This window comes from Dendroctonus ponderosae, unplaced genomic scaffold (assembly GCF_020466585.1).
Source record: "Dendroctonus ponderosae isolate FM_Combo_2020 unplaced genomic scaffold, Dpon_F_20191213v2 Dpon_F_20191213_11, whole genome shotgun sequence".
Classification (NCBI taxonomy): domain Eukaryota; kingdom Metazoa; phylum Arthropoda; class Insecta; order Coleoptera; family Curculionidae; genus Dendroctonus; species Dendroctonus ponderosae.
Genome location: NW_026017213.1, coordinates 5225862 through 5241794, shown reverse-complemented (window position 1 = coordinate 5241794; position 15933 = coordinate 5225862). Strand labels below are relative to the sequence as shown.

At 42.9% G+C, this 15933-nt stretch overlaps 3 protein-coding genes across 5 annotated transcripts in view; 2 read left to right on the top strand and 1 right to left on the bottom strand.

The window, feature by feature from the left end:
* LOC109534242 (schwannomin-interacting protein 1 homolog) overlaps positions 1-2795 on the top strand; it is a 33317-nt gene extending 30522 nt beyond the window's left edge. For both annotated transcript variants that reach the window (XM_019899837.2, XM_019899836.2), the window contains exons 10-14: positions 1007-1118; positions 1174-1368; positions 1454-1560; positions 1619-1893; positions 1954-2795. In XM_019899837.2, coding sequence (XP_019755396.2) covers positions 1007-1118; positions 1174-1368; positions 1454-1560; positions 1619-1893; positions 1954-2110 — 846 coding nt within the window. In that variant the 3' untranslated portion in view covers positions 2111-2795. The remainder of the gene's footprint in view (positions 1-1006; positions 1119-1173; positions 1369-1453; positions 1561-1618; positions 1894-1953) is intronic.
* Positions 2796-4785: 1990 nt separating this feature from the next.
* On the top strand, positions 4786-14850 carry LOC109534231 (probable multidrug resistance-associated protein lethal(2)03659). Of its 2 annotated transcripts, XM_048662736.1 has the most exons (19): positions 4786-5115; positions 5696-5806; positions 5867-6013; positions 6497-6707; positions 6760-6985; positions 7043-7199; positions 7251-7546; positions 7598-7761; positions 7818-7957; positions 8006-8321; positions 8378-8563; positions 8621-8796; positions 8971-9162; positions 9217-9439; positions 9491-9715; positions 13033-13213; positions 13267-13696; positions 13752-14237; positions 14290-14850. In XM_048662736.1, the coding sequence occupies exons 1-19, from the start codon at positions 5042-5044 to the stop codon at positions 14345-14347; spliced, it is 3999 nt and encodes a 1332-aa protein (XP_048518693.1). In that variant the 5' UTR covers positions 4786-5041; the 3' UTR covers positions 14348-14850. The 2 variants fall into 2 exon arrangements, with proteins under 2 accessions (XP_048518693.1, XP_048518694.1); XM_048662737.1 differs by lacking the exons at positions 5696-5806; positions 5867-6013 and having other exon boundaries at positions 5040-5115.
* Positions 14851-14957: 107 nt separating this feature from the next.
* Positions 14958-15499, bottom strand: LOC109534232 (probable small nuclear ribonucleoprotein Sm D2). Its single transcript, XM_019899814.2, has one exon. It carries the CDS (start codon positions 15371-15373, stop codon positions 15020-15022), a length of 354 nt encoding a protein of 117 aa, XP_019755373.1. The 5' UTR covers positions 15374-15499; the 3' UTR covers positions 14958-15019.
* Between the last annotated feature and the right edge of the window lie 434 nt (positions 15500-15933).

Sequence of the window (15933 nt, the reverse complement as noted above, 5' to 3'; positions counted from 1 at the left end):
TTGCAGTGGCAGTTTTTGTTGAATAGTCTCACGTTGACAAAACGTTTCCATAATTTCCCACATACAGAGCGCATTTGATATCAATTAAGCACATAAAATGCTGCAAGTATAAAATTTCAATCCGAGTATTGTGTGTCGCTCTACCATTTTCGGTACTTATCAGCACATATTTTGTTAATCACGAAGCGTTTTCTGGGGCGAGTAGATTACAAATGAGCCCGAAATGACCAGTGCATTTCACTTTTGATTTTCGCAGTTATTCTTATGTAATTCCGAACATTTGCTCTTGAGTTAAGTTCGAGGACAAGCAGGTGTGAAAGTCCAGGTGTTCAAGCCATCTCTGTTCCCCCCTCAATGCGACTAGCAGTTTGGTCTCTTTCGCGCAATGAGTAAAACAAACAAAAATGTTGGGAAGCCAAGGGCCGTTTCTTGAAGATGCTGGCAAATTCCCTGGCCTCAGTTCGGGTTCGTCGTGAAGAAAACTGAACGAACACCGTTCGCTTTCAGGTAGCAATTCGAAAAATCCGTCGTACCGTCCGGATTTGTGGTCTATTGACGAAAAGTGCGGTTAGGCGAACACAGTGGGTACAATGTTTGATCATTTTTTGGCGTCATTGAAAAATCGCACCAACAACCTTTCCGATACGGTGAAGGCGAAAACTCGACGAATTTCGAATAATTTGAACGCTTTCAAGAGCAGTTTCTCTCATAAGACCAAAACCACTTACTACACAATCGCACAAAAGGAGGAGGAGACTGATTATTTTGAGAATGATTTTCTGAGCCCCAGAGCGTACCACATGACCACATTTAGCATGGACTATAACTCAGTTAACGAGAACATGGAGTGGTTTCCTTATGTGCCTTCTTCGTATGATGAGCACAATGTTATTGACCGGTTTATTAGAGTAATAACTATTAACGATGACTCTGGATTCGATGTAAGGGGGTTCACTTCTGCTGCTTGTTCCCTTATGCAGTAAAACCTCCAATGTCTTTGTTTCAGAGACGAACAGATCGGGAGGAAATCAGACGAAGATTGGCCATGGGAAACGAAGATGATTACTACACGGATCGGCCAGGACGAAAGCCCAGCTTACAGGCCAGGCTGCAAAGTGGTAAGCATCTGGATGCATCCAGTGGAGGTCGGCTGGAGATTACTCGTTGTTGCAGGCATGAATCTGCAAATCTGCTTCATGAATGAGACGGTGTCGGACAACGAGAGTCCCTCTTCAGACAATGAGTGCCCCCTCACCAACCCCAAGCCTACGAAAAATTCCAGGCCGAATCAGAACTCCCAGGCCAGCGGACCTCAACCTCAAAGACCTGCCACTCTATCGCTGCATCCCATTCCTCCACCTCAGTTGGGTAGGTAATTTGGCATTAATGTGTGAACTCAACCAAGAAAATCCTCCAAGTGACAAAGTCCTCAAGTTAACGCAATTTTCCTCAGGTGCAGCCGCAGCCGAAACCGATTTCTTCACAAAACAAGCGCGGCTTCAAACCGAAGCTCGGATGGCTCTGGCGCAAGCCAAAGAAATGGCCAGGATGCAAATGGAGGTACGCCACTCTCCTCCTACTGCCTCAATGATTCTAACAATGTTAAAATGTCCAATAGATCGAAAAGCAGAAGCAGAAAAAGTCGCCCATCACCGAAATGGTGCGGCACAGCCTGGAAAAGGTCGGAATACCATTTCCTGAGGAAAAACGTCGCCTTTCCCGGCAGATCCTCACCGAAATGAACGTGGCGCAGCTGCAAGTGATCGTCAACGACCTCCACACTCAAATTGAGACCCTCAATGAGCAGCTGGTGAAGTTCCTGATGGACAGGGACGATCTCCATATGGAGCAGGACTCAAAGCTGGTGGACATTGAGGATCTGACGAGATATTTGTAAGCGCCCTTCATAAGCTTGGGGCTTTTAACCGTGTGTAACTTGTGATTTTTGTTCAGAGGGGCGAAAGAGCAGGTTCTGAAGGATCAGGGCCCAGTTCCGACGCCTCAAAACAACAACATTCCTCCATCGCCTGCTCCTTCATCGCCATTAACGTCGCTGAATAACTCAGTGCGACCGCATTTGAACCGGATAGCCAGCCTTGTAAAGAAATAGGGAAATCCGCTAAGAAACTAATCAAACTTGCCTCAGTTGGGCGTTATGTTAGAGGCGTCCCCGTCCTTGTAAAACATGTACATACTTGCGCTGTAAAGCTACCCTTCTTTGTTCTAAATGTACCATCAATTGCTTGTTAGAGAAGGAGGTATACTGTGTTGAAAAAATGCGGCCTGGGTTTTGAGCTCGGATTTATTGTTTTGATTTGTGATATAGTTTTTAGTTGTGCTTGGTTTTTGAGGATCACTTTGACGTCTTTTTCTCAGTAGACCCAAAAAATATTCCGTGTATGTTCTTAAGCGATATTATTTATTTTTTTAATCTCAACCTGTGTATTCGAATAGATCTGGAAAGTTTGACTGGTTTTGGATGTAGATGAAGCGAACATCTGCTCGAGTAGTTTAAGAACCCCGAATTGCATCACGTTTTTTGAACTTTACATTTTAGGCCGCCGTGTATTGCTACTCCTTTATTGTAAGACTGTATGCCATCCAAAGAATATTTGCTAGTACTACTACTACTACTAATAATAATAATAATATTAATAGTGAAGCTGTATTAAACGGAAACTCTAAACTGTTGGATTGTTACCGCTCCTCATTTGGTTATATTTTAGGTTGATTATAAACAATGTAGACTCAATCGTTGTGATTAAAATTGCTTGAATAAATGAGCCACAAAAAATTAGAAAGTTTTAATATCTACCCGATTCCACCTTTCGTTTCTTAAAGGCTTTGTCGATTTTCCCCAAGCAAAACGCCGTGGGACACAAATTGATAAATCATGTGGCGTAAAGCATGAAAATTGGGTATAATCTTGCATAAAAATGCGTAATTTTCAAATTAATTTTGCGTCAAAACTGCGATTATTTCCTTATCCACGCTGGACTCACTGAATTGGGCTGATTACCTATTTAATGATTGAAAAACCGGGATCTTTAGCACAGACAGAACTGGAAGCTTGAGAAAAATTGCATTGGAAATAGCAAAGTTCTCTACAAAACCAACGAAAGCTTCGATTCGCTGCCATCAACCGAAATTTTTCTGAACTGGAAATTTGTGTCTTCAGAAAAAATTGATTTGGAAGCTTGGGGAAAGTTGCAATAAAAAGAGCAATTTTATGCTCTCTATACCCAACGAAAATGTATATTTCCCATGGTCATCATTTTCGTTGTAAGCCATGATTGACCTTTAGAAAACGCTAATTAGTGCTCTATTGGTGGTGTTGAAACGGGCGCTCTGACTCAATCGGTTCCCGAGAAATTAGCGAAAAAGTGACGAAAAGCATGAAATTTTGGTCTAATCTGGCAGTTAAATGGTCTAATCTTCAAATTTCGCTTTTTGTGTGAAAACTTCGATTTACTCATCGACTTTCCACTCACTGAGTCGGGCGTCTAATTTCTCTATCGAATAATAGGAAAACGTAGAAAAAGACAGCGTAATATTTGAGTCGATTTTGCAGTTCAAAAAATTAGCAAAATTAACGTTTTTTTCAAATATACTAAGTGCCTCTATTCAGTAGTCGAGAAATGAGTGGTCGAGCTCAGTCTGTTACAGATAAATGAGCAAAAAGCTGGCGTAAAACATGAAATGTTGAACTAATCATTCACCTAAATGTCTGATTGTTTAATTTGTCTATTATTTCAGATCTGAAATTTCTACCATGCTTTTTAGTGAGTTCGATGCATTGCTCGCGTCCGTGAGCTGAAAATGACGTAAAATTTGAGAAATTTTGAGAACATTTTAATTTTTTGAAAAAATCGGCCCCCACCCTTGGAAAAATTTCGGCCAAAATTCAAAATTTCACATCTATGTTTTTTGAGCTCAAATGGTTCCTTTTGACGTAAGAAGTTCAGAAATATGCATTTATAAAGTGTTTGGATCAAAAATGAGGAAGAAATCGTCGGTCAAAGATCGTAAACGCTCTAAAAATGCTTAAAATGTGCCGAAAATGTCTATTATTTCAGATCTGAAACTTCTACCATGCATTTTAGTGAGTTCGATGCATTGCTCGCGTTCGTGAGCTGAAAATGACGTAAAATTTGAGACATTTTGAGAAAATTAAAAAGAAACTGTTAGTTTTATATTCAAAGCAATGAACTCCTATTAGTGCTCTATCCAGAGGTGTAGAAAGGGGCGCTCAAGCTCTATTAATTTCTGAGAAACGAGCAAAGAAATATGAAAATAATGTTGGAAGGGAAAGTAAAACTTTCCCATTAAATGCGCGCGTATTTCTTCACAATTTTCAGCTTAAATTAGTGAGCAAGAAGATAAAATAGCTTTAAAAAACTCACCTAATTCTCGATGCAAGACGCATTTGAACTGTTAAGTGACATCCCCTGTCAACAGCAAGGGTTGTCATTGGTTCCGACCAATGAAAACCCTTCAGGCTGCCATTTGAATATTTCTAATGAGCCCCTGTTCTTCCAATGTGACGTTGCCAAGAGTTGCTAATAATCACAATGTTCACGAAACTTTAATAGAGCTGAGAACAATTTTTCCGCTCTTTCCACCTACATCCGCACATCCCTCAAACAGTAAATTTATTGGGAAGGCATATTTAATATTCCGCAAGCCATCGGACAGACAGGAACATACGAGACAAATTATCATTATCATTATCAAGATAGAAAGGACTTATAGGCAGTACACTTGGCAATGGCCATAGGAGTATTTAACGTGACAACTTGTTCTAAGATTCTAACCTAACTCTGGCATTCTTAGGCAGCAAAAAGTTGAAAACCATTGTCTATTTTTAGTTTCCACGTTTAACAGCAATATCCCTCGATATCTAAATGGTTTAATCCAATTAGCACGATTTTACGGTGTGATTTGCAGCCGTGTGGAAAGTTTTCGGCGGAAATTGTCGTGTTTCGTTCAACATTTATGCCCCTGTTTACTTAGGGGGTAGTTCTGCGGACCTTGGGGCGCAATGGATACAACGAAAAAGTTCGTCAATCCTAGCCCGGAAATTAAGGCCAATTTCTGCAACCGACTGTTTTTTTGGTAAGTTTTTGCAGCCTAATCTTCAAGGGCGGCTTGAGGGCTTCTAATGGCCCCAGCAAGCTGGCACATTAATCTAACTGACAACCTACTTCCTGCCAATTGCCTAATACTTATCCTTTTAAGCCAGTTTAATTAGTGTTTTAATTGCCCCTGCCAAATTGGGAGCCCTCATTGCAAAACCCTACCGTTTACATGGAAATTCGAGCCATATAAGTCCAAGTAATATGATTCTGATGCTTGGCTACGTTCCTAAACATCAACGAACATCATACGTTTGAGTCATAGTAAATAGCAGATAAGTACAGTAAAAGGGATTTCCTATATTTTACATACTGGGATCATCCAATTGGTGGCTGATATCTGCCAAAGTCCCGCAGTAAAACGAATTTTATTTAATCATCACACGGTTGAGATGATTGTTCAAAGGATTATTCGGTTAAATACTTAAATACGCTCTCTAGAAACTCAACAATGCATCAAGCCACTTTAATGCACGTGATACTATAGTGATTGTCGGTAGTATAAAGTAGTTTTTTGTATAGCGACTTGAAAATCTTCAAATTTCTCTGTTTGCTTCCAGTTGGGTGCTTCCATTCTTCAAGACTGGCTACAGTAAGGACTTGGAAGTGAAAGACATCTACAATAGTACAAATCCGGACCTATCGGGCCCGCTGGGCGATGCCCTGGAAAAGTAATTGGCCTATTCAAGTTTCAAACCTAAGTCTTTTAACCGCTCGTTAAATGTTTGTAGGAATTGGGATGAAGAAGTGAGGAAATGGAAGAACGCCAAGAGCCCCAAAGATACCAAACCGCGACTGAAGCGAGCTATCTTTAAAACGTTCGCAAAATCCTACTTTTTCTATGGAGCCTTCATGTTTATTCAGAGCGTTGTGATAAGGCGAGTTAAATCAGTGTTTTGAACCGAAACCTGAGCATGATTTGCGTGGCTGACTGTTCAACACCTTGCTGGTTGTTTATTGCGACATTTTCGCACTGACCGCTAATTTCCATTGTCTGAATGTGTTTAGCTGTTCCCATCGGCAAAAGCCGCACTCACCCAAACAGTTTGAACTGGAATTTGCTAATTTTATTGCTTAAGCCAGATAACAACCGGTTTCAGCATCATTATCAGACAGCCTGTGTAGCACTGCTGAGCGTAGCTAAGAGCTTAGCTTCTCCGTCTATGCTTTGTCCAAAATTTTCCCAGTTCAGCAGTAAAAGTAAAGAGTCTCGAGGAAAATCTATCTCCTTGTCGTACGCCTTTATTGATGTTGATTTTATTAGTACGTTTCTGCTGCTAGGGCTTTGAGCAGTTCCTCCCGATCTATGGATTCAAACGCCTTTTTATGGTCAAGAATAATGATGATTTTTTCCGTTTCAGAATGTTAATTCCCGTATTCCTAGCCTACTACATTAATTTCTTCGACAACCCGACGGACAGCTTCCAAAATATTGAGCGCGGATGGATTTTTGGAGGCGCGGTTGTCGGCCTAACATTCGCCAAGGTTGTTTTAGAGCACTATTGTAATATGGGAGTGCAGAGAATCGGTATGAGGGTGCGAGTGGCCGCTTGCTCCCTAATCTATCGCAAGGTATACCGCTGTAGACTTTCGCAAAGGGACAATGAAGTAAATTGAGTTTCAGTTGCTGAAGCTGAATCAGGCCTCGTTGGGTAAAACTGCAGCCGGACAACTGGTGAATCTGCTGTCCAATGATGTGATTCGCTTCGACATGATTTCCTGGTTCCTGCACTATTTCTGGATCACTCCAGTGCTTTTCATCATTTCCTCGTACTTGATGTATAATTATGTGGGATTGGCGGCGCTTCCTTCCATGGGCGCCATTACGGTGCAAGCTGTTGTGGCCCAAGGTAAAATTACCCTTAAAACCGACTTCAGCCTGCTAAATACTCAACCTTTCCCTGCAGGTTACCTTTCGAAGCTTCAGGGCAAACTACGAGCCAAAATCGCCCAATTGACGGACAACCGGGTAAAATTGATGAGCGAAATCACGTCCGGCATCCAAGTGATTAAAATGTACGCTTGGGAGCGGCCGTTTGAGAAAATCGTGGAGCTTGCCAGAAAGTAAGCAATGCCTTTAAAATCGCTGGTGGGGTTTATAATGGATTGTTTAAGGTTGGAGATTGATATAGTACAAAAAACCTCCTATATTAAAGGATTTTCGTTAGCCCTGATGTTGTTCACCGAAAGAGCCACGCTTTATATAGCGGTAATCGCTTGGGTTCTAATGGGGCAGGACATCAAAGGCGACGTTGTCTTTGCTGTGGCGCAGCTGTTGAACACTGTTCAGTTGTACATGGCTATTTTCTTTCCATTGGCTTTGGCTACGTGGGAGGAATGCAAAGTCTCCATGAGGCGAATCGAGGACTTTCTGGCGCTGGAAGAGAATGACGACCCGCCAGAGTTATCAGGTAATTGATCCAAAGACTAAACACCCGGAAAAGTTGCATGAGGACTTTCAGGCGACGAGAACAACGTCGGCCTAATAAAGCTGAATCAGGCCAGCACTAGCTGGATGCCGAATCCCATCGTGGAAACTCTTCTGGGCATCGATATCGAGCTCAAACCAGGAACTTTATGTTGTGTGGTCGGCCCCGTAGGGGCAGGCAAAAGTTCCCTATTGCAGGTAAACCAATCCCAATCCCGCGCTTTATTTCAGTTTTTAACCGCGGCAGAGTTTAGGTCATCCTCAAGGAGTTGCCATTGAACAGCGGTACCTTGGAAGTAGTCGGCAATGTGTCGTATGCGTCTCAAGAACCCTGGCTGTTTGTTTCCAGCGTTAGGCAAAACATCTTGTTCGGCCGGCCCTTTGATAAAGAGCGGTAAGGAGAGCGATTTTTTTGAGAAATTCCTTAACATTCGCGTTGTAGATACAAATTCGCTGTTCAAGCCTGTGCATTAAAGCGCGACTTTGAGCAGTTGCCCAATGGAGACCGGACGCTTGTAGGTGAAAGGGGGGCCGCATTGAGCGGCGGGCAAAGAGCTCGAGTGGCGCTAGCGCGGGCCGTTTACCGAGACGCCGATATTTACCTACTGGACGACCCTCTAAGTGCTGTGGACGCCCATGTAGCCAAACATTTATTCGAGGGCTGCATCCAGGGGTATTTGCGAGGAAAAACGCGGGTTGTAGTCACGCACCAGGTGCAGTTCCTCAAAGGAGCCGACCTGATCGTTGTGATGAACAATGTAAGTTTCCATTGGCTCGCTGGCGATGAGTTTAGAGTAGCAGTTGCTCGAAATAGGGCAAAATTGAGCGCATGGGCACCTACGCAGACCTGCAGGAGGAACTGTCCGCTTTGTCCAAGGAGATTCAGATGCAGCAGCAAGTCCACGCGGCCGTAGGCCAGAAGGACCGGGAGCAGACGCCCAAAGTGGAAGACCGGGATCGGGGACTGTCGTTGGCGCTGCAGTCCATCGCTTCTCTAGCTGTAAGCAGCCGAAAAACGCTGGGGAAACTTAGCTTGTGACTAATCGCGATGTTTTAGAGCTGGGATGAGCCTGAAGAGACTGACGAACTTCTAGAGCGCGGCGCCTTGAAAACCTCCACCTATGTGGAGTACTACAACTCAGGCTCTTCGTGTTGTTTGCTTATACTGCTGCTTGTTCTGTTCGTAATCGCTCAGGTTGCTTGCAATGGGGCCGACATGTGGCTGACCTTCTGGTAAGGGTTTTAACTCATCAGTAATGGTCCAGTCGAATTATTTGTTCCCACTATGGCAAACCATTGTCTCAGTATTCCGCAATCCCTCCGAACCACTTCCAACAATATTTTAGCGGCCTTTTAAAGTTTAATCTGTCTGGGCTATTCGAGATTTCACTGATTGTTGCCTTCTAGGACCAATCAGGAGGATTTGAAGACTGCATCTCAAGCAAATCGCACTGAAGCAACGGCGTTTGATGATAGCAGCAACTTTACCACCATGTCCCCAGCTTACGACAATTCAGGGAATTCCAGCAGCGTGAATACTGACTACATCTACATTTACACCGGCTTGATTGTGTCCTCTATTGTCCTGACAACAGCCAGGTTGGTGCCCCCAACCGTGCCTGGACTCTAAACGGAAATTATCGAACTTTCCAGATCCACGCTCTTCATGAACGTGTGCATGAGCGCCTCAAAGGCGCTGCACAACAAGATGTTCAACTGCATCCTCAAGGCGCCAATGAAGTTCTTCGACACCAATCCATGCGGGAGAATTTTGAACAGGTTTTCCAAGGATATGGGCGCAGTCGACGAAGCTCTTCCTAAAGTAGTGCTGGAAACACTGCAGATCTTCCTAATCATGCTGGGCATCTTGGGAATGGTAACAACGGCGCTTTTCGATAGCGTGCAGTCTAATTTGAAAGTTTTGTAGGTTTTCATCAAAAGCCCCTGGATGATCATTCCGGCGGTGGTTTTGGGCTCGATTTTCTGGTACGCGCGCGTGGTCTACCTGAAGTCCGGACAGGACATTAAGCGATTGGAGGGCGCTACCAGGGCGCCGGTCTTTTCCCATGTTTCGGCCAGCTTGTACGGCCTGCCCACCATCAGGGCGTTCAAGGCGCAGAGCCTCATCATTGAAGAGTTCGACGCTTTACAGGTAAGTGGGAATTTAACGAGTCAAAAGCCATAGAAACTCGATTTCGAGGTAATATTAAGTTGCTTGGAAGAAGTGTTTCTAACGGCGAAGTCTGCAATGGGAGTCAGTAACTCAACTAGAAAATGGCCAGGGTGAGGGCCACTGCTAAAAGAGCGGTTTTGGGAATGTAGCGGAAAATTGGCTACAAATTATAAAATAAAACAGTGCATATTTCGGCTAAATCGGATGTTCCAAAAGGTGTTAACTCGTTGGGTACGGATAAGGGGATCAGAAAACATCGGAACGACGGGAGGGTTTTGAGCATTATTTCACCCGGTTTGAACAAATTTTATGTACATTTCACACGCAATCTCTTAAGGCGCTGGCAGCTCATAAAACAATAAACATAAATTGCAATATTCAAGCAAAATGCACGAATCGATTGGCAAAAATATTAATTCAATCGTCTATTAATCTGAGCAATACCCCAATGAGAATTCGAGAACTGGTTGATAAAGAGTGCAATTCACAGCAGAATACCAGCAATAAATGATGCAAAATCCTTGCACGGCGGTAAAAAAGTGTAGTCCACAGAAGAACGCCTATAGAAAACCTCGATTGAATGTATAAAATTTGACTTTAAATTACCTAGTTTTCATAATAATAACCAAAATAAAATAAAACATGTGAAACCAAGATTCGGATCCCAGAAAATACAAGTCAACCATATGGGACTAAACAAAATAAACTGAAATAAATCTAATATAAATCATGTTCAGTTCAAGGTACTGGTTTTATTAAAAATGCAATTGCGTTCCATTATAGATTAACTGTGATTTGGGGCACGAAGGAAGTCCAGTTTTCGACCACTTTGATTCTACCAGACCATAAAAGATCAAATAGTGAGTGTTTCTGGATATAACGGCGTCTCAATAATGGTTTACGGATTTTGAGTTTTCGTCGCTCTAAATGCGGCAATTTTTTCGATAATCGCTGTTCAGTTTGGTGTGCGTTATGGTCTGGTGAAAGTTTGGAAGTGGTCCTTAACATGATTTTTATGAGTTTTATTTCAGTTTAAAGTTCAATACATCTGAAAAAACACTTTTTATATCGCAACCAGGGACAAAGAAAGGCCAAACTTTCCGAATGCTGCATCAAAACACCTGGACAGAAAGAACAAAATGTGTTTAGTACAGCTGGAAATATGGCCCATGTTACTGGAAAGCAATAGAAAGTTGAAAAAAAGGCTTTTTCGTAAACTAAACTCAGTTCAAGCTAAAAATGTATAGATTAGAAATTATTCTTGCCAGCTTTCTGCAATATGACGCCCACTTTCTCCATTTTCTACCAATTAATCTCCAAAAAGTTCACTTGATCACAGAACAAAAATGCATTTCGAATTATAAACTTTCCTTACGGGTCACAATGAATCTATATTTTCCGTCTCAGAACGCGATTCACACTGAATATTCAGTGTTGCAGTCCGCAGGAACCGAACTCCAGAACCAACATGATGATATAACCATTTACTGGTTCGCCCTTTGGATGACTAATTGCTTTGCTTTGCAGTTCGATTTCAGCTTTTTTTGTAGAAAGTGCCTGTTTGCACGGCAATATTTCCCAAAACTGGTTTTCCGGTCCGACTTGTTTAGATTAGCGCCGTACAAAACAGGCAAAGATAAACAAATCAGGACGCGTTGGACATTTTTCTATTAAATTAAATGCTAGCCATCGATCGAATCAGTCGTTTTATTCGATTTTTATGAAATTTTGAATTATTGATATTTTGTGTAAATTGCAGACTCAAGCCAAGCCATCATTTATAAATAAACGCTTCTGTGCTCGCATCATTATGAGCTACGGAATACTTTACATGATTTTGATAATATTTACCACTGCCGGACCAAAATATTTTTTCCCAAGATGGCTTACATATATATGAAAGGCGTTATAGCGCTTGTCAAGTGTAGTTTTGCGAGTATTACAAATTCCGGTAATTATAAAGTGGACTTTTGTCTTTCGCGTAGTGTAAGATACGATTTTTTATCTGTAGGTCCTTACAAAGCAGATTTAGTAAATGCGAAGAGCAACCATAAGTTATAACTTCAGAGTTCGTCCGTTCTTCTAACGTTTTCCTCATTGCGATCATATTAGCGGCATTGTCCGTTACAAAAGATCGCACTTGACACTTAAATTTTGTTTAACACGAAGAAATTAAATCGCATCAGATCAGTAAGGTATGTCGAAATATGAGGCTTTCCAGAAGTATCACTGGTTTCATAGAGAAGCGCTCGTCCATCTTCCGTTGTTAATGTTGCGCATATAACCGGCTCGTTGTGAATGTTTTCATCAATTGATGAATTGTTTTCAATTTTTCAACATCCAGTTAGTCAATCGACATGTTAACACTTTTCCCCGAAAGAGATGAAAAACATGCCTCTTTTTTTTCAGTATAAATCTCATCCAAAAGGCTCGATGCGACCGTTTTTCGCGAAGGAGGACTGTATCCAGGTCTCAATAGATGAATGGCTTTCTTGACTTCCGAGTTCTCGATACATCTAAAACTTGAGTTTGTGGCAAATATGGCCTTAGCTATTTTTTTGTCAATAAGATGTTTTTCCCCTGCTGAAGTTCGCCTAACGAAATTGGATATTGAGGGTTGGCTTTCACGTTTCTTTCTCTTGGAAGCCGACTCGGTAGTTGTTTGCGTGTAGGATGATGGAGATTCTGGAGGTGAGTTGGAGCTTGTCGAGGGAAATGTTAAGGAGGAAGAAGCACTCCCAGTCTCAAAAAAGTGGGGCGGAAGATCGATGTTTGCATTTGTTGTTGTGCCTTTTCTGTTTTGTTGCCTCTTACAAACGTCATGGTGTGCCTTCAGTCTTTGTACTGTGCCTTGAATCTCTTTCTTACACTGTTTGCAAGTTGCTCTGCATCCTGACTTATTAGAAGAGGTGGTTTTGATGTAAAACTGCCAAATACTGCCTTCTTTTCTTCCAGCCATTGCGTTATTTTTAAACTGACTTATTATTATTACACAAACACAAAAAATCTACACACTTTTCAACATTAGCCTCTCTTGAAATTTTGTGACGAAATGAATAAGATCGAAAAAAGGCGTCGGCATTTATAGATTACGCCGGGCAACGTGCGAAAACGAGTAGCCGGCCGTTGCGACAAGAATTTTCCGTCGAAAATGCGTTCGGGCAAGTATTGAATCGGTTCAACTTAGCTTGAATCTTCTCGGCAACAAAAAATCATGATTTTTTTGATTAATTTTTTAAAATAAAAATCATTTTTTGCTTAACAGTGTTTTGTGCCGTAATGCGAGTTTGTTCCAGGACCAACACACTGGCACCTGGTTCCTATTCGGGGCAACCAGCGAGTCTTTGGGCTTCTACTTGGACGTAATCAGCACGATCTTCCTGGCCTTCACCACCTTCCAGTTTCTGGTCTTCGGCGACGAGAACACCAAAGCCGGAGACGTCGGGCTGGTGATTTCACAAACCCTCGCCCTAACAGGTATTTATTGATGTTTTAAACCTAGCTTGGGCCTAGCGGGTGTGTTTTCGCAGGGATGCTCCAGTATGGAGTGCGACAATCGGCAGAAGTGTCTTCCACCATGACCAGCGTGGAGCGCGTGCTTCAATACACCAAGCTGGACGAAGAAGGCCCCTGGGAGGCGCTGCCGGGCGATCGGCCCCCTTTGGACTGGCCCCAAAAGGGGCGCGTCAGCTTCAGCCATGCCTTTCTGCGCTACTCCAGCGACAGTCCGCCTTCGATTCGCGACTTGAATGTCGAATTCCGGCCGGGGGAGAAGATTGGGGTGGTGGGCCGAACTGGCGCCGGAAAATCCTCCCTGGTGGCCACCCTGTTCCGTCTAGCCCAAGTGGACGGCGTTGTTGCAATAGATGCGATTGATACCGGGAAAGTCGGGCTGCGATTGCTCAGATCGGCCATTTCTATTATTCCGCAAGTGCCTATTCTCTTCTCTGCTACGCTAAGGTAGGCATTAAGAAACTAACTAGGCCGAGGCCAAAAGGTGTGAAAACTCTTCCAGATACAACCTGGATCCCTTTGAGAAGTGCTCAGACGAAGAGCTATGGAAGGCGCTGGATCGCGTGGAACTGAGGCAGGCGGGAGTGTCGCTGGACACCCCAGTGAGTGAAGGTGGAGGGAATTTCAGCGCTGGACAGCGACAGCTCATTTGCCTGGCCAGGGCGATAGTGCGCAAAAACAAGGTGCTGGTAATGGACGAAGCCACAGCTAACGTGGATCGGCACACGGATTTCCTCATCCAGAAAACGATCAGGGAGGCTTTCAGCGATTGCACAGTTATTACGATAGCGCACCGACTGAACACTATAATGGACTACGATAAAGCGCTGGTAATGGAGGCGGGAAGAGCTGTGGAATTTGCCCCGCCGCACGAACTGCTTGAGAACCCCGCCAGTTATTTCAGCAGAATGGTGGCGCAAACTGGCCGCTCTATGGAAGAGAAGCTGAAAGAAGTTGCCGAAGAAGCATACGAAAAGAACAAGGACAGGTGAGAGTTGCTGAGCTTCAAAGCTCCAACTCTAAAACTGTGTGTTTTTTAGATTTCCCGTGAACAAGATCGAGCAGAACGGGGCCCCGGTTGATAAAAAGGATCAGTAACCGAATGTGATGTAGCAAGTTATAACCGACCAAACCTTAAATGACTGTGGAATATTCTTGGCACACGAGTTGCGTGCTCGGTTCATACAACTACTGTATATAAGTATTTTTTTAAATGTACGTCTATGGCCATGTCCAGTGTCATATTGTATGTAGTAAGTTGTTCAAGCACAAACCAAAAAAAACCCGAAGTCTATTTTCGCTGTATACAAATACAAGTCGCCTATACCAAAGACCTTTTGGTCAGTACTTAAAATCGGTGTTTAGTATTTTAGTTCGCCATTGTATTATTCGTATATTCGATGCGTTTTACGCCGCAAACAGTAATGTTCTTATTATTCACTCGAAATATCCAGCCTGGTTTCGCTGCATTCACCGGCGATGTTTTGTATTTTTAGTTCGTTATTTATTCGGTCATGCACCCATAATCCATTTATATTTAAGGGTAGTTTCGTGTAAGTAACAAATAATCTAGATAGGAAATAAAGTTATATTTTCAAGTGTGTGGCTCACTTTTCTTGATTATCCTGCTGATTTGGTTAGGTGAATGACCACGAAGGTGAACTTCTGCTACTCTACAGGTAGGAGTTGGAGCAGTAAAACCAGTGACTGGCTATAAAACGTGTTTATTGGCTTACTTACATCTAAAACTTATTTATCCAAGATCGGAGCCTAGCTGGCGGTGGCCAGGGGGTTTCGAACAATCATGATCACCGCGTCGCCCCTTAGGAACATCTTGGAGATAAACCTGTCCTTATTCACTGGCTTGGCCTTCTTCTTGCCCTTTCCAGGCCGGGGCAGTTCGGTCCACATCTCCTTCACGTTCTCCAGCACCATGTTGCAATGTCGGTCGAACGCCTTCACTCTTCCCAACAGTTTCTTGTTGTTGCGGCAGTTGATCAGCACCTGGGTGTTGTTTTTCACGGACTGCGTCAGTACCGAAAGGGGCCCCGTGTTGAATTCCTCCTCTTCCCTTGCCTGTAATTCCTCGGACGTCATTTCCGATTTGGGCTTTGTTAGGGCCATAATTGCAACTTTAAAGCACTGATGATGCTTAAGACTAACGCGGGATGATGTTTGGTTTGGTTTGGTTTCACAATCACAGGTTTGGTTCGCTTGGTCAAATTGTGAGGTTAGGAACGAGGACGGTGTTGCCAGAACGCAAAAGCCAGCTCTGTGCGAGCAACATTGTACTTGGGTTTTTTCGGTAAATTTTCGTTATTTTTGAATTATTATCATTGCATTTTTGCTTGTACTCTGCAAAATATTTCCGCAATTTTAGGCGTTTCATTTTCAAAAGTTACAAAGGTCGATTGACTGTTGTTGATTGACGATTGATTGATGTCACTGTCGGCTAGTGGTGGTTTAGTGTGTCATTGCGCTGTTCAAATTAGAAAAACCGCCAGTTTTTTTCCTTTCTTTGCAACAAAATGCTGATTTTTTAAAACAGGAAGTCTTTCTGCACATTTCCATGTAAAATTTCCTGGCGTTAAAAAAGCAGCGTCATGTTCAAGTGGATTTTGCAACTCAAAAAAAACCACGCAAATCTAAAACTTCTTGAATTCAAGCATTTTTTGAGAAAACTG